This window comes from Macaca nemestrina, chromosome 11, assembly GCF_043159975.1.
Source record: "Macaca nemestrina isolate mMacNem1 chromosome 11, mMacNem.hap1, whole genome shotgun sequence".
NCBI lineage: Eukaryota > Metazoa > Chordata > Mammalia > Primates > Cercopithecidae > Macaca > Macaca nemestrina.
Window position 1 is genome coordinate 68,154,519 of NC_092135.1, and position 24,815 is coordinate 68,179,333.

General features: G+C 41.8%; 1 protein-coding gene across 3 annotated transcripts in view; it reads left to right on the forward strand.

The window, feature by feature from the left end:
• The window catches only part of LOC105483262 (myosin IIIB), a 520,975-nt gene that overhangs the window by 86,110 nt on the left and 410,050 nt on the right, over positions 1 to 24,815 (forward strand). For all 3 annotated transcript variants that reach the window (XM_071072912.1, XM_024793234.2, XM_071072911.1), the window contains exon 7: positions 12,537 to 12,682. In XM_071072912.1, coding sequence (XP_070929013.1) covers positions 12,537 to 12,682 — 146 coding nt within the window. The remainder of the gene's footprint in view (positions 1 to 12,536; positions 12,683 to 24,815) is intronic.

The window sequence follows — 24,815 nt, forward strand, 5'->3', positions numbered from 1 at the left end:
CCAATATAACCCATGTCCACTGTCAATATTGCTCAACCAGTTTTTGTATCAAACACATGCCAGGTAATATCCTGCCCTATAACAAAAGGGATACAAGCCTAGTTTATGTTGATTAATGGTAATGGCAGGGGGGTTGGGGTAGTTGATACCTAAAATACTTTTTCCACCATCACATATAGCAAAGAATTAAATTCAGTGCTTGTAAATGACTGAAACCCAAGAGAAAGAACCAATGTTGTCATTATCGTTTTTATTGAGGACACCAGTAGACTTTTAAAATAATGGCTTATATTTAGCTGATGTACACTGTGTGGCCAGGCTGGTTGTTAAAATATTAAACTGTGTTCATTCTGGATAGTAAATGGCAGCCATCCAGAGCCCCCTGAGTGCTCCTCAGCCACCAGAGGTGCCCTGTTTTTTACCCTGGAACACTTCTGACCTAATGATCCAGCAACTATGGGGGGAAAGGTCTGTTTGACAAGCAGGGATGGCCAGTGCCACATGCCTCCTGCTTGTCAGATATTTTGAACATTACACTTGCTAAGCAGAGGCGTAGTGGGAAGGAAACTTTCACTTACTGAGGACTGACTCTATACCAGAGACTATGATAGAGGCTTTTAAAATATTTCATTTTCACAACAGCTCTCAATAGTGGATATTATTTTCTCCATTTTATCACTAAGAAAGTGAGGCTTAAAGAGCTATAGGCGAAATCGTACCCAAATTCACATACCTAGTAAATATTGAAGCTGTTTGGCTTTTCAGAGAGCATGGGAATGCAAGTCCCATTTTACAGATGAAGAAACCAAGGCAGGGAAAGGATACTTGTACTCTTTCACTTTATTCTTTCACAGTTACAGTGTGTTCATGTGGGATATCCAGTGTGGAAAATGTGTACCAGCTAACTGAGACAACAGTTTATATAACAAAGACGTACAGAGATAGAGCGGAAGTGTACTCTGAAATTGGAATGTGAGACACATCATTTTAAAAGATGCACGTGGAGGGGAGGGATGGCGTTGGGAATTATACCTGATGTAAATGACAAGTTGATGGGTGCTGACGAGTTGATGGGTGCAGCACACCAACATGGCACATGTATACATATGTAACAAACCTGCACGTTGTGCACATGTACTCTAGAACTTAAAGTATAATAAAAAATAAAAATAAAATATGCACGTGAAGGACCTATCACCTATAATTTATAGGTTGACTACACTTTGCAATTCCACCATGCATTAAGGATCTAGTATAGGCAGCATCTTCCTAAAACAGCAAAAGGTCTGTTTCTTTACTGGAAAACAGACTTGTGGATAAAATAAACATTTGCTTCTTTTTAGAAAAATTTTCCCCTCTTTACTTCCATCTGCTCATTGTTGCAAACAAGAGCTAATCAGCTGAGCAGAGAAACAGATGTGCTGTGACGGCTCCAAAAATGGGTCTCTCTCTGCCTGGCAAAGGGTCGCTGACAGGGGACGGTTGCCATAACAACTAGCTTACACCAATGCAGAAATATCGCAAGCTTTTTGCAGCCACTCTTGCCTTTGTTAATTATGCCATTCCTAGTAAATGATAAGATAATGCTATTTCCTTTGGCATTGCCAGGGCTAGAGATGACAAATGAGATATTTTGTGTCAAAGGGCTGTGAAAGACATACGACACTATAGAGTTGAATTATTATTATTGTCATTATTGCCATTTTGTTCCCTAAGCTCTAGCTAATGGGTTTGGTTCCCAAATAAGAGCTAGCATTTAGCGAGTGCTTACTATGTGTTAGGTGCTAAGTGAGTTGTGTGTATTAACTCATGTATAAATCTCGCAACACTACCAAAAAAGCTGGTGCTATTGCTAGTCCAATGTTTTAGATGAAGTAGGTGAGTCATAGAAAGTAACTATTCTTGTCCTTGGACAAGTTATTAGGGGATGCCAACAGAATTTCAACCCGGATATTTGTCTCCAAAGTCCTTACTTTTAACCACTATACCACAGCAAATTATTTAATTGTGACAACCGGTGTACCAGATAAGTCGTGAATGTTTTTTTCCCCCAATTCTTAACTTAGATGAGAATTATCCTTCCTAATATATGAAGCAAAATGTAATATTTCAGTGTGATGCTAAAAGCCAGTGTAATTATTGCCCAAGAGAAGGATATGGAAAAAATGAAGTTCTTTAGAATTGAATTTAGGAGATTTACTCATTTTCTAAAAAATGATTGTGGGTCAGTTATTTCAATATGGCTTCAGTTTGAGTAAAAATGCACAAATTTTAGAGTCAGATAGATCTAGGAGCAAATCATAGATATCTGCTACCTATATAACCAGTAACCTCAGGCAAGTTACTTAGTATTTCTGACTAGTAAAATGGGGAGAAGTTAAAAGAAGTAAAATGGGGAGAAGTTAAAAGAGGTAAAATGGGGAGAAAAAACCTGCCTCAAACGATAAAATGAAATAATGTACTGCAACTGTTCAGGGCTGTGCCAGACATAATAGGGGCTTTTAACAATGGTGGCATATGTTGCCCCTCCCCCACCTCTGCTTAGCCTGTTCTCATCTGTGAAAAAGAAGAAATTGGCTTAGGCAGTCTTTGCCTTTTAAGTTCCTTTCTATTTTACAGGGAACATTTACTGTTTTTAGAGGGAAGAACCGCCTTCAGTTCTCATATTCCATGGAGCTGATGTTCCACAAGCAATGAGGGTGGGACAAGTTCTCAGTAAGAGTGAACTAATGATGATGCCATGGCTGCTAGGATCTATTTTACCTGGCTTTCTGTTAAAGACTGGAGATTCATGGGACCCTGTCTGCCAGTCATATCACTGTGAGGAATGCAGGCTTTGGGAGCTCAGGAGAGTTAAATGAGAGGTTTAGAACTTCAGATCATTGGCTGAAAGACCTGCCTACCTTCTCTAGAAACATTCATCTCTGAGATTCCGTCACTTTTGCTGTTCACTGGTTCACCCCAGGCATTGTGTATCAGGTTCAAAGAAACAGAGATTCCGTCTCTGGTTCTGAGGCTGGCCCTGGCCTGCCTACATTTGCAGAGTGGTTCTGTCTTCTAAGGCACTGAGGCAGAGCCCAGACGCTCAGTGCTCCAGCAGGCGAAGGGCCCAAGGTGTGGGGTGCGGGGAGTGGATATGACTGGAGGCCGCCCCGGAGTTTTCACCTCAGCTCCAGCAGTAGCTCCCTCTCAGCTGGAGCTCTGTGGAGAGGTTGAGTCATGTGTCATACGTCAGTGTGGAGGCGGGGAGCTGGCTCTGGAGGAGCTGGTGATATGTTATTACCCTCTTCCTGGTGGGTCTAAATATAAGACCCTATCTGAGGGCTTTAGATCCCAGATATGTAGAAGCATGTGAGGCCCAGGGCAGAGGCCTCACGTGAATCCCCTCCGAGTGCTGAGCGAGAAGTGCTAAGCCAGAAATGTCAAAGGAACAACTGCCAGGAGCATTCGGGCTTTTTAAGGCTATCCTCACTCCTCTCCGGGGAGGTGAAAAGCGTCAAAGCATCTGCTGTTGCCCCTTCTCTTCATCCACCAAAGAGGAAAAGAGGAAAACGGATTCTGTTACTGCAGGAACAGAAGTGTTTGCTGGAGGAATGTCAGAGTTGGCCTCAGCTCTTCCTGAGCTCTGGGTCCCAGATGACCCATGGCTGAGCTCCAGTCAATGCCTTCACTGCCCTGTTCTGGGGACAGTCTTAGCCCATGAAAGAGAATTCCCACCCAAGCCAAACTCTACATTTGTTTCCTTGCCTGATGGCCACTGAGCCATCATGAGAGCAAATGGAGGAGAGCAGTCAGCATGAGGGATGGAACCTCAGAGGAGCCTTGAGTAGGATGAAATAGGAACAAGTAGAGGCAGATGGACTAGTGTTTCTCGTGCTCTATTTTAATGTCCTGGGTATTTCTCATACCTTTTTGTGGGGGGATGTAGGGGGTACAGGGTCTTGCTCTGTCATCCAGGCTGGAGTACGGTGGTATGATCTCGGCTCACTGCGACCTCCACCTTCAGAGCTCAAGTGATTCTTGTGCCTTAGCCTCTCTAGTAGCTGGGATTACAGGCATGCACCGCCACGCCCAGCTAATTTTTGTATTTTTAGTAGAGATGGGGTTCATCATGTTGCCCAGGCTGGTCTTGAACTCCTGGGCTCAAGTTCATGACAGGCATGAGCCACAGTGCCCAGCCTCCCATACCTTTCTTAATTTTAGAGAGTTAAACAGAATCACTGTCTAATAGGAACATACAACATTCTCAAGGACATCCTTATTTGCATAGTGCTGTCAGCCTGGGTAAGGACAGAAACCACAGATACTTGCTGATGAAGGAGTATGTCCAAGTGGGAACTTTCAGATACTCTGCTTGATTTGCTTCTCTTCCTGTTTTTCAGATGCATCATGAAGGAGAAAAACATTTTTTTCCTCAATAGTTTCTGATTGGGCGCTCATGCTTCAGTTCTATCGCCTACTAGCTATGGCCTTGAGCGCATATGTCTCTTAACTTTCTGAATCTGTTTCCTGACCTGGTGTAATAATATGTGACCTGACAAGCTGTAAAATGGACTGAATTGTAGAGGTCCTCCTTGCCCTGTCCTTAACATACTCTGGTAGAAATGGAGCACTAACTGGCAAAGGAAAGGGGCAGCAAGGGAGAGTGAAGGGACAGGTAAGTGAGAGGTGGCAGGAAATCCATCTGCTTAATGCTTGCATGCTGTGTCTACGGGCTCATAGCGTAGACATTACTGTGACCGCGGCTCTCTGAATATGGAATGTATTTGGAAGTGGCTCAGCATTCTCCATCATTATGAGGATTCCCAAGAGATGCCTCACACAGGAAGGTAACCATGGAGTTAACTCCTTCTTTGGTCATGAACCAACTGTGTGATTTCAGACAAATCAACTGACTCTCCCCTCAGGCCCTAGTTTTCTCTTCTGTAAAAGAAGGGGGTTGAATGAGTGAACCCTAAAGGTCCTTTCATCGTCCATCTGTGTATGAGGAAGCTCTGGATCAGGCGACCACAGTGGGAATGCACTGGGAGCAAATGTACTCCTTCACTTTTTGAGTACCAAGGACACATACGAAATTTGGACATGCTAGGAGTTCTGTAGATATTGGTCCTGAGTCTGAGAAGGGGACTTAACACACAAGTAAGAATAAATGATCTGTTTTCAGGGTTTCAGGGAATTTAGGTGCAAAAATCAGCATGTGGGCTGACCTCAAACCCAGAGTGAGTTCCCCTTCTACCCTCCACTAGCCATGGTGGGAAGTTGGTGTTGTATACGCATGCTTTGTGTGTTTTTAATTTGAACCTGGCTTTATTTCTCTATAGACTTAAGCTGAACTTACAATCCTGAGAAAAAAGAGACCCATAGAATATCACAATATAATGAGAGACCTTCCTGAAGTTCGTAAGAACAGTCTAATTTAAATTACTGCTGGCAATTTTACAGTGTACAAAATGTGGATTCAATCTTAGCCCCAGTTTTAGTTTTATGAAAGACCATCCCTTGCCAAGTACTTCAATTTCAGTTCATCTAGTCCATATTCCCTTACAAAAAAAAAAAAGAACGAATCTCAAATATATCCTCCTTTGAATTTATGTATCATCTTAGGTAAGAAACTTCATTTATTTATTCAGTCTCTCAGCTTATAACACTTTAAGATGTTCATTTGCAAAAGTGATAGAAATATTTGCCAGTGGAATATTTATACTGTAACCACAGTTTCTGATTCCAGAGAAGTTCTGACTTAGAAATCTTTATGATCAATAACATTTATCAATTATGCTGCATGAATTGTGTAAGCAAAATTAAGAATCTTATTTGCCTTCCTACCTCTCAGCCCATCTTATTTGCCAGTCTATTGCCTGCATTTTTGGGCTCAAGGTCAGCCAAGGATTAATAGCTTTAGGTCTGTTTGCCTTGCCTCTTATTTAGCTGAATTTAGCTCTTGAGATAACAGCATTTTGCCTGTGTACTTGAGTGAAATTTTAATCCCGACCTTTGGTTATAATTTTGGATCGCACGAATGATTCTAGTAAGGTGAGAAATCAGAACATAGAAGGCAAACCTAATTACATTTTTAATGACATTTCAAAATATTAGATAAAGTAGTCTGAATAATTCCTGTTGTTTAAGTTTGATAAATTATTTCTTATGACAGCAAAAATACTATAATGCTATTTCCTTGAAAACATTGCTTAAAATTACATTATTGGAAGAAATTTCAGCCCAATAGCTCTTTGACATATAATTTGATAAATGGTTTAACTATCTTGTTAGAGAAACTAGGTTTTCTGAATCTGGAAGCTCATATATTGACTGCTTTTATCCCTTTCACATATAGTATAATGCAGATGCTCTTTTCGGATGATGAAGATCTTGAGATGAGGAGCTGTTAGCTCAGGTTCTTATACAGCAAGTCATTGTGCAAGAGAGAGTGGAACTCACCCTTGTCTTGGTAACTTTATCAATAAGTTCTAGTCATGGATCATGATGGCCCGAGAAAGTGAAAGTGCTTTACTCATGCCCTGTGCTTACAGCAGAAAGGGATATAGTTGGGAAGGGAATTTCATTTGTAAAACTGATTTTTAAAAATCTGCCACTGGAATAGTTATACTGTAACTACAACTTCTGATTCCAGAGAAGTTCTATTTTAGGAAACCTTATGATCAATAACATTTATCAATTATGCTACATGAATAATTATGCTTCATTCTTTTGGTATTAATCTCATGGGGACCTAGTTTTCTTCTTCTTCTTTTTTTTTTTTTTGAGATGGAGTCTTACTCTGTTACCCAGACTGGAGTGCAGTGGAGTGATCTTGGCTCACTGCAACCTCTGCCTCCTGGATTCAACCAATTCTCTTGTCTAAGCCTCCTGAGTAGCTGGGATCACAGGCATGCGCCACCATACCTGGCTAATTTTTATTTATTTATTTATTTTTTATTTTTAGTAGAGACGGGGTTTTACCATGTTGGTCAGGCTGGTCTCTAACTCCTGACCCCGTGGTCTGCCTGCCTTGGCCTCCCAAAGTGCTGGGATTACAGGCATGAGCCACCACATCCAGCCAGGGACCTAGTTATATTATCAAGACACCACCTTTAACCTGCCAACTTCTTGATAAAGAATCCCAGCAGTCAACAAATACTCCAGAACAAAGAGGCATGCCCTTGAAAATTAAGGCAAACTTTTCAATATTTATTTATATTTTCAAGACAAAAAAACACAAAATTTGCTTCTTTTTATTATAGAAATAATCCATGCTCTCTATAGACATTTTAGAAAACACAAAAGGTCTTAAAGAAGTAAGTAAATAAAATAATTATTACCCATGTGTCAGTGATCCAATGATATCTACTATTAACATTTTAGGGCCACAGTAAAAGCTGAATAACCAGCATTTTCATAAGCAGTGCTTCAGATGAGGCCCATGAAAAAGGGGTTGCTTGGTTTGCTTGCAAAGAAGAGGTACAGGGAGATAAAATATTTTGTCAAAGTCACCCAGTGACTTTGGTTTTGGTGGCAAAACCAAAACAAAGATGCCAGGCTCTGGGATTTTCTAGCACTAGCCAGAGGTGAAAGTCTCTTCGTGACCCAAGGGCTGCTGACAGTTGTTTTTCTCTGCCATTCTCTGGCTGGTGGCTAAGGAAAGGAACAGCCATCTTCAACAGAACACAGCTGACCTTGCTCAAGGTCAGACAAAGGGATGATATGTGTCAAAGCAGTTGTGGATGTGGTTTCATCGCATAGATTCTCGTAGGAGAGGGGAGGTGTTCCCTCTGTGGGGTAGGAGGGAGTGACTGGGGGTAGATGTAAGGAGTCTGGATCTGTGGAACTCCTTAGCCTGAAGAAGGCTAAAGAGAATTGCCTCAAGCAATTGAAGACGGATAATGACTAGCCTTTGCTCCAAAGACCTGTCAAGCTAAGCCGTTAGTGAAAACTTGTTTCTTGTTCTCAGTCTCCAGAAAGAAAAGGTTTTGGCAGCTAAGGTGGCAATGACCAACATTTGGGAGCCTCAAGCCCACTGCCAGGTAAAATAGCTATTGGCCTTGGGCACTAAAGCTGCCAGTGCGTAGATATTGCTAGTAATCCAGCATTAGTGTTTTCTTCTTTCTAAAATAAGCAGCAGTGTAATCTAACTGTACCAGGAAAGCCGTGAGTTTGCATTTCAAGGTGGGAACCTGGACATGCTCCATTAACCAGCATCCAAACAATTGCTCGGTCGCGAAGCTCTTCTTCCTTAACAGAGGCATTATTACAGCAACCAGCATGTTGTCATAGACCTTAAGACCTTCTACAAAACATTGGCAATAAAATCCCCTCAAAGTTCCAGCCATCCTGTTCACACCTCAGAATAATGTACTGTTCACTCTAGCTAATTTGTATGGCGATGTTAGCCTACTAGTTTGAGATACTACCCAAAGATCACTTACTTGGAAATCACAAAGTCGTGGAATATTACAGCTAGAAGGGATGGTAGAGGTTATTTATTTCCACCTTGCCACTTTGTAGATTGAAAGAGGTCCTGAGGATATGATTTGTTTTCAGAGGTGAAAGGGTGTGCATTTGGGGTCCTTTGCACAACACCATCTCATTTTAATCCACTCCTTTAATGTGACTTACAGAACCTGGAAAACTTGGTCCCAAAGCAGTGCACTTACTTGCCATCCCACTCTCCTTTCTTTTTTTTTTTTTTTTTTGAGACGGAGTCTTGCTCTGTCGCCCAGGCTGGAGTGCAGTGGCCGGATCTCGCTCATTGCAAGCTCCGCCTCCCGGGTTCACGCCATTCTCCTGCCTCAGCCTCCCGAGCAGCTGGGACTACAGGCGCCCGCCACCTTGCCCAGCTAGTTTTTTTGTATTTTTTAGTAGAGACGGGGTTTCACCGGGTTAGCAAGGATGGTCTCGATCTCCTGACCTCGTGATCCGCCCGCCTCAGCCTCCCAAAGTGCTGGGATTACAGGCTTGAGCCACCGCGCCTGGCCCCACTCTCCTTTCTTAATGGAGCATCCTAGCAACCGATTCAGAGAGTTCTTTTTGAGGTCACCTTCTCCTTGGGGCAAGAGAAGAAAGACCATTCGACCATCCAAGCATCCTTAACTCGGCTTTATTTCACCTAGAGGGAAGGAGAATGTTGAGCTAAAGAGAATGATAGTACTGTTTTCTCTTACAGAAATAGCTTCAGACTTTGGTATTGGATTGATAGGGAATCCCATTCCAGGGTGTTGACCTTCAGTTGCCCTGCGTCCTCTTAAGAGTGCTTCTTTAACTCTCATCATATGTATAACCTGCAGAAAGGGCTGTTTCCTCCTGGTGAGGAGCAATCCTGAAAGAGACCCCCGAAGAAGATGGAGTTGAAATGACAGAACTTCAGAACACCTGGCTAGTGTAGTCAAAATATGAGTGCAGAAGCTGATAATTTTTACAATTTTAACCAACTATAACTTTTATTATATATAGCACTTATATGGCAATGATTTGTTTAGTTATTCTTCTCCCTGCCTGGGTTCAAATTCTGGCCCTGACAATTACTAGCTATGTGATGCCAGGTGAGCTGTTTAACCATGCTATCCTCAGTTTCCACACCTGCATAAGTGATCATTGCACCTACTTTGCCAAATTATTTTGAAGATTAAGTTCAGTGTGTATTTGACTTTCTCTTCCCAGGGCGTACTATCCTGCCAGACTAATGGGTACTCAATAATTGTTTGTGAATTATTTTATTAGCATAATTTTCAATAAACTTCCTTGGAAGGCTGAACTTAAATAATTTCTTTGTTACATGATGCACTGAAGAGAAGAATTAGGCCAAGATATGCTTTTCTGTTAATCAGAATGAGCTGAAGATAATGTTTGTCTGTAAAGAGAAGCTGAAACCAGATACAAGTTTTGAATATTTTATGACAACACTTGAGAAATGTTAGAATATCTCTATTTTCACATTGAGATATGTTCTTAGAATTGTGTTTTGTGTCCCATCCAAGTTGGCTAGAAGCTGATTTGAATTTCCCCACAGAAGTTGTAGACTATGGGTACTGGATACTTTGTGTTGTCTTGCTTAGCCAGCAGTGGTCTCCTTCTAAAATCTTAAGCACTTAAAGCCCATATCCTTTATTGGACATGTTACTACACATTGTCTTAGGGCATTTATAGTTGTCATGGTTTGTCATTTAATTATGATAGGTTCACTTTATATTTCAATTGGCCATAGCTCCTACTGGGGAAGGACAGAGTCTTATTTCTCTCTCCCTCACAGGCCCTATCACAGTGTCATGAATAACAGTGAACTATTTGTTGATTGATAGGTCTAAAATTATGTTTGTCTTGCACTTTTGAAAGTGTCATTTCTGAAAGGAAAGGTGTTGAATAGGGATCTTTAAAAATAATGTAGGTTCTCACCTGATTGGGGTGAGAAAAGGGAGGTCTTTGGGGACAATGAAATGGCCTTTGGTTCTGAAATTGGAATTATTTGAACTTCAGTTTGAATGTACATTTGAAAATAACATGTTAAAAGTATGACAGGATATTCTATTTAGAAGATGGGGCTGGGGCCGGGCCAAGGATGTCAATTTGTAGAAAATGTTCTCCAGCTCAGAAGAGAAGAGTACAGGGCAATTATGAGAACGAGAGCACAGGGTCTAGAGCAAGGCAGTTGGCACATTTCACCAGGCCTTACAAGTCCAATGCACTGTCTGGAAGAGAGCAGGAATACTAGTTTTCTATCACTGCCATAACAATACCACAAACTTAGTGGCTTAAAACAAACACCTGTTTCTTAGTCTTAATCTGTTTCATGCTGCTGTAACAGATTATCTGAGACTGGGTAATTTATAAAGAACAGAAATTTATTTTGTCACAGTTCTAGAGGCTGGGAAGCCTAAGGTCAAAGTGTTGGCATCTGGTGTGGGCCTTCATACTGCGTCCTCACATGGCAGAATGCAGAAGGGAGCAAACCCAGTCCTGCAAGCCCTTTTCATGGTAGTATTAATCCATTCACAAGGGCAGAATTCTCATGACCTAACCACCTCCAAAAAGGATCCACCTTCCATTGGTTGCATTGGGGATTACATTTCTAACACATGCATTTTGGGAGACATGTTCAGACCATAGCAGTTATGTTATGATTCTCTAGATCAGAAGTCCAGTATGAGTCTCACCAGGTTAAAATACTCTTCTCCATTTGGAAGTGTCCCAGGCATCTCAGACTTAATATATCCTAAATGGAGCTCCACTCTTCACCCCAAACCTGCTCTTCCTACTGTCTTCCTCATCTTAGTAAATACCAGTTCTATTCTGGTGGTTGCTCATGTCAAAAACTTTGGAGTTTTCCTTAGCTCTCCTTTCTTCTAAGCCCTGTTCAGCAAATCCAGTTGGCTCTACATTCAAAATTATATCTAGAATCTGATTATTCTCACCATCTCACAATCTCTCATCTGGATCCCTGCAGTAACATATTGAACTGGTTTTGTTTCTTCTTCTCATAATCTATCTTCTGCACAGTAGCCAGAGTGATCTTGCTAAAACATAAGCTAGATCTGTCACTCCTCTGCTCACCACAGTCGGTTGTCCCATCTCATTTGGAATAAAAAAGCCAAAGACATTATGACGGCCTAAGAGGGTGGCTCTATTACTCTGGTCTTCCTGTGCTCACCGTTACAGGTGTTGCCCCCTCACTGGTGTTTTGGATCATCAGAAATCAAAGTTTCCCACCTGGCCATGGCCATCGGTCATCCTGGTGGCAGACTTTAAGTGAAATAGGGGTTCCTGATCCTCCACGTCCTCTGGCTCACTCCCGACTTCTCCTATCGCCATTGTGATAGTCATCAGAGTCTGAGTGTAGGAGATGTTCTTGACTGACTCAATAAGTTGATAAAAACATTCCTCCACAGGGTCACGTACTCCTCAACCCAATGACAAGCCCAGGGTCATTTTCTGGTTCTGCTGCTCTTGTACCTAGTCAGGCCAAGTAACTGGAATGGCAGCTGTTTCTACGATGTACACCATTGTTGGAGTTTGAGGAGGGGAAAGATGCTCTTAGAAAAAGGGGAGGGTGGAGTGGGGTCATTTTTACTTTATATTAACCATGTGAGTCTTCCAACATCTCTCTGCTTAGCTGGTCATACTCTTGGGGATTTCATGCATCTCAAAGTACACAAACATCTTTGAGAACAATTGTTTCTTGTTATTGAATTCAGTAGCTGGTAATGAGGTGAAGGATGTAGACAAAGCCTTTCCTTAAAGAATAGCAGGGTTGGGATGGTGTGGTATACACTGGCTTTCTCCCCTTGCGCTGTTCTTGGTACTTGGACGGTTCGATACATGCTTTTTAAAAACAAAACTGACACATTTTTAAAAGTTAATGAACGAATAAGATAATAAATTAGTTACGCACAAATAAGGCCTAGAATACACACATCTCATTACTGGAATTCAATAACATTGTGGCCAAGGAAACTGTGAAGGGGGCTAAGATCAGCCCAGGGCCTTTTTAGGACTTCTGATGTGGCAGTCGGGTTGATGTGTTGTGTCCCGCTTTTGTCTAATAGGTCATTGCCTGTGAGCAGCAGTATGACTCTTCCTATGACGCTCGCTGTGACGTCTGGTCCTTGGGGATCACAGCTATTGAACTGGGGGATGGAGACCCTCCCCTCTTTGACATGCATCCTGTGAAAACACTCTTTAAGATTCCAAGGTAAGACACAAGATGGCGCTCTTGACTCATTAGTTCTTTGTGAAAGTGTCTAGTTAGAGGGATAATAAATAGTTTGTAAGCAATTTCCCTCCAAACCTGACAAAACCTGATTGTGAAATATATTTTCTTTGAAAAAACAAGGGGGGTGGAGGGGGATCGAGAAGAGGATGTTCCTGAAAGATAACATACCCCAAGGAATAATAAGACCATGTTGGAACAATTGCATATTTTTTAGCACTCAGCTTTTTCTGAGATATTCATTTTTTGTACTTTGCACGATAAGATTACGAATGGAATTGTGAATTAAGTAATCTGTCTAAATGCTAGTGTTTTCTTTTTAATTACATACTTTCTCTAGTATTCAGTGTAAACATATGTGTATCATATTGCTGTATTCACTCAGACCAGTATTGAAATGTATCAGAAAATGTTACATCAGCACTATAGATCTTACTCTCCATCCCTTAATTTCTGTCTCAATGGAAAATTGTGCAGAAAGAGGTCTGTTTGGAGAGCATTTAAATGCAAGTATACTTTCTATTCTGTGTATTCATTAGGGGTTTGTACAAGAGGTTGGGTTGTGTTTCATTGGAATCGGGCTGATGTGTGGCCAGCTCACAGCTCTAGTTACAGAAAATGAAGCTATCCAGGGATGCCTTCCCAACCAGGGTGCAGATTGAGAGATAATTTGTACCTTCCAAATGTCTCTTTCAAAAGAAGGCTCTGGGCAGGCTGGGAGCCATTTAACTGCCTTAACAATACAAGTGTTGACCTTTCCTTATCTGCACAATCACACAGCTATCACAGCCTTTAAAAATTTCTCCTGATTGCAATTTGCATTTCTGATTAGGTCTATTTATATGCAGATGAGGCTCTCTGGTGTTCATCATCATAATGTTATCATTTTATACCTAATCCAGATGTGAACAACCACCAACCACTATTCCAAAAATGATTCCCACCCAAGCCAGAGTTAGTCTTTTGGCTTTTTCGAATCACAAAAACAGGTCACAGTGATTAGAGGAGCAGACGAAGCACCTGGCTTTTTAGATTAATAGTCTGGTGAGCATTCAAAAGGATATAAGAATGCAGTAGCTAAAAGCTGCATTGTGTACAGTAATAAGTCAGAAAATGGGAAATGGTGTCTGGAATGATTTGTGTGTGCGCTTTGATTTTTTACAAATGGTTTACCCCTCACCATTTATTTAATGTGGCAACATAATTTCCTGAGTATCAGGATTAAGGTATAGCTTCTTATTAGCAAAATACTATGTAGTTTTGATAAGAGATCATCTATATTTTTTTCCTTTCTTGTTATGCATTTGTATATAGACCAGGTGTTCAAAAATTTCTTAAGGTGATAAATGTGAGGCAGCTAAGAGAGAGAGAGAGAGAGAGTGTGTGTGTGTGTGTGTGTGTGTGTGTGTATGTGTTTAAATAGACCCTTCCACTCCAGTGACTCCACTTAGCTTGCTTCTGTGCCCAGCCAAGCTTCTGATCTCTAATAATCTCTTTATTCTCTCACTACTCATCTCTTCCATCTTGGGAGAAGCCTCTAGATCTCCAGATGTGGGATACGAGTAACTAAGTCTCCACTGCCTGCCTCGGGACAGAGTGGATCCCAAGAATTGGGCAATTGTTAGAAAAGGATCCTTATCCCAACTTAGTTTAAGGCTTTGCTTCTCTCCTCCTAGTGTAACCTCCTGCCCTTTTAATGTCTCTTGGTTCCTGTGCAAATGATGAATCAGATCGAACTAGGCAATGTCAGCAATAATCAGTCAGCAGATTCTCAGTGTGATTATGTGTGCTCATGTGCGTTCAACACTTGCCATTGTCACAACCTTAGTGGCTGACTTGATGTTCTTGGATAGGAATGATAAGAGGTTTTATTTTATTATTTTAAATCTTAGCATATTTACATACATTGTACAGCTTTCTTCTTCCCCAAACCAGGAAAAATATGTTGGGTTTATATTCACCAAGTTCTTTACTTTAAAATTACCCTGTCAATTAGAATTGCACAGTTCTCTTTGAAGGGTTACGAACTGACCAAATGTGTGGGTCACGTGTGAGTGCTACTAATTTTTAGTGCTAAAAATGTATCCTTTCCCGAAAAAGCTCTTTGATGAAAAGTATAGACATTAAGCATTTATGTATTTTTAAAAGGCACTCAAATTATTTACCTGTGTGTTTCATTGGAATCGATCTCAGTCAGTGCCTGCCTGCCTGTCTGCCTGTCTGTCTCTCTCTCTCCATCCCCCACCTCAGTGGAGAAAAGCAAATGAAAAGTAATGACAAAAATCCTTTGAATACATTTGGTTTCAGAATTAATTTTTTTTCTATTTGAATGTGACTATTTTCAGTGTTTTGGAATTTCTTGTCAGTGAAACAATGAAATCCATTTCAGGGTATGCTGGGATCTAGAATGCTGTGTGTGGCTTCTTCCTCTGGCTTTCCTCACTGACCTTTTCCCTGCAACCCTTTCTTTACTGGAAATAAATTGAGTACATTACCAAGTAAGGGAAGAAAATAAAACCTTGACTGAGTCAGGGAAGAAGTGACTTTCACAAGTTGGAAAAAGATTTATGAGTTAATGAAGTGCTGGTTACCTGTGAGCCTCAGATGTCAATAAAACAGGTAATTAGGAAGGTTCCCTGGGTACTGTCAGGAAATAGGAAGCAACTTGCCTTGATGTGGTTGATTCGCCTGTACATGGGTCTCCTTGCTTTTCCCTTTTCTTCCTTTATCCACTTTCTCCTTTCGCTTGACCTTCACATTAGAAGATCTCACACAAGGTCATCATGCCCTGTCTTTGAAATACTGCGTGACTCACAATCTTTCCCACTTTGCAACACATAGAAATTATCTGCTGATTGGCAGGGCATCCACTATTTGCTGAACCTGTCAGTATGTGTCATCTCGTCTAATGCCTTTGCTCCAAAAAAGTCACCCCTCTCTGACTGTCACTGCTCTGTCTGCTGCTATTTTTCCCCAGGAGTTATAAGAGAGCAAATGAATGAAAATCATTTCTCTCAGCATCAGTGGATTCAGCTCTCTCTCATGACTCTTTACTGAGGACTTCTTTAAAATTCCAGAGGCTTAAAAGGATCTTGAAGATGACCTGGATATATTTTTCACTTAAAAAGAGATCCGTTTCATAGATATAATTCAAGAATCAACAGAGTTAGTGGAAATATACAATTATGTTGGTCTCTTGACAAGCAGGTATCTTTCCTTAGCTTTGAGTCTTTGGCTAATGACCCCCTCAACTTCCATAGAGGGGAGCGAGGAAGACTGTGGGCATCAGTGTGATTGTGTTCACTGGTCAGTCACTGGGGAGAGCTGCATCATCTGCCCATTTATTTGGGGCCAGGTAGGAGCTGACTCTGTCCAGTGTCTCGTCACACATTGAATACTTCCACTTTATTCCTTGTGGGAAAATGCAGAATGTTTTCAGGATTCTCAGCAGAAATGTCTTTGGCTGGAAGTGGACAGAACAGCTGGCCCGAACATTCCAGTCCCTGAAGCTGGTGATTTTCCCTTCCCAAAGAGAATTTCCCTGCAGTACACAATTCAAAAAAAGGAGAGCTCATGATAATCACCAATTTGCATTTCGGCTTGTTTCCTTCACTAAATCTAGGTTGTTCCAAAGTCACCTGGACCCAACTGTATTTGTTTCTTAGGGCTGCTACAGCAAATGACCACAAACTTGGTGGATTAAAGCAACAGACATTTATTCTCTCACAGTTCTGGAGGCCAGAAGCCCCAAACCAGCGGGTCAGCAGGGCCACACTCCCTTTGAAGGCTCTAGGGAAAAATCTGTCTTTGCCTCTGCCAGCTTCTGGTGTCTCCAGCTTTTCCCTGGCTTGTGGCAGCATGATTCCAACCTCTGGCTTCATCTTCACGTGACTGCCTTTCCCACGTCTTTGGGTCTTCTTCTCTCATCTCATGTAAGGACATAGACTTAGGGCTTATCCTAATTCAGGATGATTTCATCTGGGGATCCTTGCCTTAATTACATCTGCGAAGATTCTTATTCCAAATGAGGTCACATTCTCAGGTTCTGAGTAGACATATCTTTTGGGGTTCATAATTTAGCCCTTTATACCAACCAACTTTTATGTTTACCAAATTCCCTGAGAAACTAATTTGGGGGCAAGATACAAGACAATTAGCTCAATGATGATGGAAAAATAATAGCTGCTAAGGTCTGTCAAGTGCTAACTATGGGGCAGGTACAGTGTTCTGTGTTTTAGCTACAGAAATGCATTTAATCCCCACAGCAACTCTGGGAAGTAAGTACTGTCACCACTCTTTTTTCCAGATGAGAAAACTCAAGGATGTTAGGCAGGCTGGCTTCCTCTGGTCATGCACCCAGGGAGGAAAAATGATTTGCATCTGAGAAGTTTGACTCTGAAGCCCACACGTTTTGCTACTACATTGAAAAGTTAAAGCCCTTTCTTAAATTATATTATGTGTTGATGAATTATGTGTTGAGCACTGAGGGGACTGGGGTATATAGAAATGAATAGAAAGTGGTCCTGCCCTTTAAGAAGCTTACAGTCCAATATCTTTCCTTCTGCTCTCAATTTTAAGCTGACATTATCAACCTGAAAGTTAGAATTTTATTAGCATCATGACTGAATCAGCCAAGAAACTGAAGAACAGAAATCAAGAGTGTTGTCGTAGGTGAACATAGGCTGTCTTTGGCTCATTGATTTATGACCCCAAGCCAGAAATCTCTCCCTTCTCCAAATCCTGCTTCAAGCAACTGCTTTTTAGTTTCTAATTTAGAACACTTAAGACAAGTTTTTAAACTAAAGAATTATAGAACACATGTTATATAAAAGCAGAAAAATACTTCAGGATATCATCATTCTCACCCAGAAATTGGTCCCATCTCACCTTCCTTGCAAAGCCGTATCTCCCATGTCAGGGCTATTTCTAGTAGAGCCAACACCTTCTCCCCCTTTGCCTCTCTTATTTTTTCTCTTCCCTTTCATTTATTTATTTTTTCAGTGGGAAAAGCTCATTCTTGGTCTTGAGGAAAATGGAAATATGTTTCTGGCATCCTAAGTTGGAACACATTTTCTCATGAAAGCAGTATTTTCAATGGTTATTTGGGAGGAAGCAGTAGAATAGCTGAAGTTCTCTACTTTGGATGCATTATTAGGTTTTTGTGGCTAAATAGAACTGTATGACCTGGTCTAAGGACTTAGGCTCTCTCTAGAGCTTTATCCTTATGGAAAAAGAAAATGCCTTCCAAGTTCTAAACTACCAATGTACAAAAGCACTTTGGAGCACAATCCACTAGGAACGTGGGAATGCCCACGTCCTCTACCCTAGGACACCTTTAACTTTGTTCATCCAGACTCAGGCTTGGATTGGGTGCTCAAGTTTGCTGTCAAGGAGCACATCAGTTTACTGCCTCCTCCTCATTTATCGGTAAAGGTGAAATGGAGAGAGTTTGTATAACAAAGAGGAGAAATTAGATTTTTGGGAACCTAGGGTCTGGATCCTTGTGGGCTGCCTGGATGCTGGGGTTAGTGGGGCTCAGATGGGCAAGTGACTGCTTGAAACATTTGTGTGTCTATTTGAAAAGCTTCCTCAGGAACTCAGTGCCTACAATCGACTCTTGTCCTGAAATAGGATCCTTGGGCTAAATTTTTATCTTACATAGGCATTTTTTTTTTTTAAGATTCCTTTTGATTCTGACTTTCCTAATTCACAAACCAAATTGTTCGTATATGGGAAGCAGTAGTCCCTGCCTGCTCCTCAGCTGTGAGATGCAGAGGCAGCAGGGAGCTCTGAGTCACCAGTAATTGTCTCACTATTACAGAATTGTCACAGGACATTTTCCTTTAGGGCTGTGAAATATAAAGAAAAGAGATTAAAACTAAACTATTGTTGAAGTGTAATGAGTGAGGGGTGGTGAGTGTTTAATGGCACAGTGAGGCTGGATTTGCCCTGGGGAATGTTGGTTTCTCTTCACCAACCCAGGTCACTTAGCTATTGGCCTTTTGAGCAATGAATCCTCACAATCCAAGCTTCACTCATAAAATAAGAAGTGCTAGAAGAATTAACATCATTTAGCATTTATTGAGTGCCTAATAGCAAAAAAAGTTTTAAAATATTCCAATACAAAAACAATGATTTCTTAGGAATCTTTTTCTTTCTTTGGGAGATTTCTAATCCCATTTTTAATGGATTGCCTTCAGTATATACCCCGCTCCAGATCCCCAGAATATCTTCTGGGCCCAGGACTTGACACTCCATTTCCTTGGAACCCAGTAGCTGGAGGCATCTGGCAGAAATGCCCCAGAAGGCTTTCACTCTGTGGAACCCATTTCCAAATTATTTTTAAATTCGAGTTGAGCAGCTGGGGCTGTTCAGTCCTGTGGAGGTACTGTTTGCTGTTCCCTGCCTGAGTCCTGGCAGGCAGGGAGAATTTAACTTTGCAAGGTTTCATCTGGGGATCAGGTGGCAAAGCAGGAGCATGCCTTCATGGACTTTGGGTCCCCACCACCACTGAGTAAAGCTCACCCTGAGAGAAAGGCCAGAGGTGCAAGGGGTTGATTCATAGCGCTATCTGTGCCTTCTTCTCATTACCCTGGTTTCATTATTTTGGCACCACTGACTGTGGCTAATTCCAACCCAGCTCCTAAATGATGGAGAGACAGGCAAAGAGGTAGGCAAGGAAACAGAGCTCAAAATTGTACTAGAGTTGAAGCACCCTGGTTTCCTCTCTACTCCAGAAAACACTAAGGAATAAAGGTGAGGAATAATTCTAACTGCCTTTATGGGTTGGCATAATGGTAGGGGCAGGGGTAAGATAGGGATGAAGTGCAAGGAGGTGATAATCTTAAGGAAGGTTCTCACAGGTGGAGCTGTCCATTCCTGGAGGATCCTAGAGTCAAGTGAAGCCAGTATCATTAGAAGGAAAATATAGTATAGTGATCCAGCATGGTTGTTTGTATCAGTTAACTATTAGTATGTAACAAACCATTCCCAAACTTTGTTGCCTAAACAACCAACATTTATGATTTTTCATGAGTCTATGGTTTCTCTGGTTTGCAGATCTTGGCTGGGCTTGCTCATTCATCTGTGATCAGTTGATGATTTGGCTGTGTTGCTTGGTCTAGGATAGCCTTGGCTAGGATGACTTGGCTCCAGTCCTTGTGGTTTCTTATCCTCCAGCAGGCTAGCCTGAGGTAGTTCTCATATTGGTGTCAGGATTCTAAGCATAGATAGAGGAAGGAATAGAAAATTGGACCAGTTTTGCTATCAGGTTGTTACAGTGTTCTACAGTCAATCTGCACGGGTTCAACTAGCAGCTCCATCACTTTCAAGTTCACCAGTGTGAACTTGACCAAGTTACTTCATGTCTGTGTGTCTCAGTGTCCTCCCTTATAAAATGAGGATATGAATAATATCGACCTCATAGAGCTATTGTGGGAGTTAAAGAATGTAAAGTGCTCCGAATAGTTCATAGTAAGCATTCAATTCATGCTGGGTGCTACCAAGGAAAATATCTCAAGGGCATATTTATATTATAAGGAATTTTCTTTCCCTTGTTGCTGAAGAATTGAAAGCTTCTGTTCGAAAAGAGCCACCCATGAGATCAGTCATTTGAACGTTTAGCTAATTGATTGATTGATGATTGTATGAGGAATTAAGAGAGAATGAAGGATGATTTCTCAAGTCCCTATTACTTATATTGCATCTATGTGAAGGACTCTGCCATTAGTATCCATTGTCACAACTCCTTTGTAAATAGACACACTCTTAAGAGATGTGGTCACACACACCTCGCCCTCACATACATACATGAATGCTGTGACAGGAACTGCACATGAGGAAGCAGGGCTGGCCTTAGTCTCCACTCCCATGATGTCTCCAATGAGTGGTGATGCTGTTATCCTCTGAAGAGAACTAGGGCCATGGTACTTTTCTTTGCTATCAGTTCTATCAGTTTTTGTGGTGGCTTTGTGCTTAGTTGATGAGTTGTATGACTGATCTTGGCTGCCTCCTTCTATAGGGTCCTTTTAACCCCCTTAGTAGGTTCAATCTTCTCCAGGGTTCTAGAAATTTTTTTGTCTGCAGGTAAAGGGACAGTAGCAGGAGTTCTAAACTTAGGGTCATTGATTCAAAATTGAGTCCCATTTTGCTCCTATTTCCTCTACCACAGAAAATACTTTCTTTTTCAGCCCAACCTGGAAAGGCTCAAAACACTGGCAAAAGGAGAGAGAAAACTGAAGCCAGGTGAGGGGATTGTAAGGAGAGCACCTGGTTGTTGCAGATAAGTTCAGGTTTCTTTGGGGAGGAGTGATACTCCAGGTGCTGAGGGAATATGCAAGTGAGACCGCTGCCCCACTATCGGTGCTCTTAGAATTCTGGGGAGCAGGAACAGTATTAGAGGAGTGGAAAAGGGAGAATGTGCTTCAGTTCTTCAAATAAGGGAAGAGGGCAGAGCCTGCAGACTACTATCTGGTGAGCTTGACTTTCATGTTGGGATAATTACTAAAAATTTATTTTCTCCTTGAATAGTGTGTGAATTCTTAAAAAGCTGTGATCACTAGGAATTAGCATGGGTTCATTGTAAACAAGCCATGTCAGACTAATTTCCTTATTTGGTGTTATTGTGAGACTGGTATGAATGGGAACTATTTTAGACATAATGTATTTGTATCTTTGGCCTTAAGTAAAATCTGTTGTGATATCTTAGTGGCTAAGATGGAAAAGCATAGACTGGAGAATGGTGGTAGAGAGGGAGTCACACCCCGGGAAAGATTGTGTTGAGGAACACTGGATAATTGTGTCAGTATGAACACACTGGCTGGGGGAAAATTGTGTCAGTATGAACACACTGGGGGAAGTTCTGGGGGCCTGAGGCAGGACTCTGCTGACCGTCCTGCCAACTGAACATTTAAAACTATTTAATGAGTTGGAGGATATTGGCAGCCTTTCTGTCACATTCAAGGAAAGTGATGGTTGGTGTGCTGGATGACAGACTTGGAATCCCAAAATATCTTAGTTGTTAAAGGCAATGGAGGTCTCTAATTAGCAAATAGAACCCTCGAAACTGTGGTGAACTGTGTAGGCTGAGAGAGCCGTGACTTAATAGCCCATGGTGAAAAAGGAATTTATTTGTATTTGTAAGCCCAGTGGGGGGTCAAACAGTAAAATACCATCTTGCATGAAACATGAGGTTTGATAGAGCATCTACTACCACCATCCCCCAAAGTGGCTCTGTCCTAGCCAGATGGAATGATGTCTTCCTTCTGAGTACCACACCAAAACTGCCACAAGGGAATCTTACCCTGGCGGAACTCTAAACCTGAAGCTGACGTTTCAAACTGGGATTCAGATACCTGGGTTCTGGTTGTGCTCCTGCTCTGTTACTATTCCATCATTTCACCTTTCAGAGGGGAACAAATGGCTACCATTCTTAAGCAAGACTGTTCTGCACTCAGGTAGCAGGGCTTATGTGAAGTTTTCTTTATCCTCTTCACATTCTATGGCTTCTCAATAGAGAGGAATGAGAATAGCTACCAACTGCAGGGCTGGGGCCACTCACTACAGCAGCAAGTCTCATCCAGGACAGGGTCCTCAGTCCTTGCTCTAGATGAGAATACCCTGGGAGCTTTAAAAAAATACCAGTGCCTGGGTACTGTTCCCCAAGAATTTCAATCTAATTGGTTTGGGTCAAGTTCAGCATTTATATACAAATACAATTAATTTTACAAATAAATTTTTGGGATAACATGCATATTATTGTATATTTGCAAGTACCCTAGATGATTCTGAAGGGGTTGAGTAAAACCCTTCCCTGAAACAACTATCAGACCCTTGTTTGTTTTTTTGTTGATATTTTAAAACTACGGAGTCTCCCTCTGGAAATTCTTGCTCCTTCCTTCTCTATTCCCACCCCATGGTTGAGAATTGAGAAATGAGAGATGATATCAATGGGACTCTGTTGCACATTATGAAGAATGTAAAGTAGAAAAAAGGATTCTAGCAGAATAGCCAGTGGTGATGTTATAGGTTAAACTGTGGTATGCCCCCCACAAAAAGATATGTTGAAGTTTTAACCTCCAATACTGTATTTGGAGATAGCATCATTGTGGACATAATTAGCTTACTTAAAATGAGGTTATACTGGAGCAGAGTTGATCCTTAACCCAATGTGACTAGTATCCTTAAGAGGAAAATTTGGACACGGACACACACACACACACTCATTAACATCATATAAAGAGAGACACACAGGAAGAAGATCACACTAGAAGAGGCAAGGAAGGATCCTCCCCCAGAGGCTTCAGAGGGAGCATGGCCCTACCAACACCTTGATTTTGGGTTTCTAGCTTCCAGAACTGTGAAAGCATAAATTTCTATTGTTTAAAGCCACCTGACTTGTGGTATTTTCTTATGGCAGCCCTAGGAAACTAGTACAATGACTATCTAGTTTGGAGTCCATTGCTCCTAGTAGCATCCTGGAGGTCTGCCTAGGGGCATGGTTAGGGATGGGACAATGCAGGGAGGGAGGGAGGTACTCTTCCTGGGAGAGTCCTAGAGGTGGGTATGGTGGTTAGATTGGCCAGCCTTCCATTCTTCAACCCCTAAGTGGCATTTCTGTAGAAGTCAAGACAATCTTACATAACGTGCTTGTCAGGTCTCAGTCTGCTTCTGGGTACGTGAGAGATTCTTCCTCTCCCTTGCTCTAGACAGCTGAGCCAAGAACTTCCTTTTCTATCCAGACTCTTCTACAGTGCTCAGGGTGGAGAAGGGAGCTCTATATTTCTTCTCTGAGTTCTTCCCAGACTCAGTATTTCCAGAATTGAGTACAGAAGAAAGACATGGCTTTTAACCTTCAATCTTTCCATCTCAGAACAAAGTAGTACTTGGGGGCATTGAGAGGTAGCTGTTGTGGACTATCGGCCACAGGCCTATCGGTCCTTCAGAGGACCTGTCCTCTGAAGTGAGGATTTCCGAAAAGATTCAGGCGTCCATCTGGGCAAGGGTCAAGTACTTGTGGAATACGATCCAAAGAGCAGCACGATCTGCTTCTTATGTCCCAGAGGGGCTTAAAACCTGCACAGAGGGCAGGCAGCATCCTGACATCATGCTTCATCCTGGTCATGGGGAATGGGCATTGACTTCTACCATGCCTCATCAAGGTTTTGTTCTTTATCTCCACACCAAACAAGTGGCCCATTTAGGGTGTCTTAGTCCATTCAAGCTGCTATAACACAATACCTGACTAGACTGGGTAGCTTATAAACAGTAGAAATTTGTTTCTCGCAGTTCTGGAGGCTGGGAAGTCCAAGATCAAGATGTCATCAGATTTGGTGTCTGATGAGGGCTCACTTTCTGATTCATAGATGGTACCTTCTTGCTGTGTCTTCACATGGGCGAAGGCATGAGGGAGTCTCTCTTAGGCCTCTTTTATAAAGGTACTAATCCCATTCATGAGAAGTCTGTCCTCATGGCCTAATTTCCTCCAAAGACCCCATTTCCTACAACAATCACACTAATGATTAGATTTCAACCTATGAGTTTTGAGAGGACCTAAACATTCAGGCCATAGCACAGGGAATGGTGAGGAGCACTGTGTGGGGAGTCCCCTCCTGAACCCTCCTCTCTTATTGCTTCCTCTACATCTGAACCTTCAGCTCTTGCTTCCTTTGGCCTCATATTCTTGGTGGCAAGTTTGGCTTGCTCTCTGGATTCATGGTTCCTAGCTCCCCCTCTTTCTGTGCCACCTGTTGCTTGGACTGGAAGCTCTTGTGTTCATGCTGCATTACTCATCAGTCTTGATTGGCAAGACCCCTCCTGGCTGCCCTTACTCTTACAGTCCACACTCATCTCTGATGAAAATCTCTCTTTCCTCCTTCCTTCCAGAAGAGTGAAGGGATAGGAAGTCTCCCACTCGAAGGACTGAGGAGGGGTTTCAAATTAGTCACACCTAGGCCTCCAAGTCACAGGGATCCTATCTGCCTGATAATACTGCTTTATATTTATGTGGTTGTGATGTCTTCAGGCTCAGTCCCATACTAGCAAGATCTGAGCTGCATATCTCTTGTGTTAGTTTTAAGAAACTACAGTAACAAATTACGATAAATTTAGTAGTGTA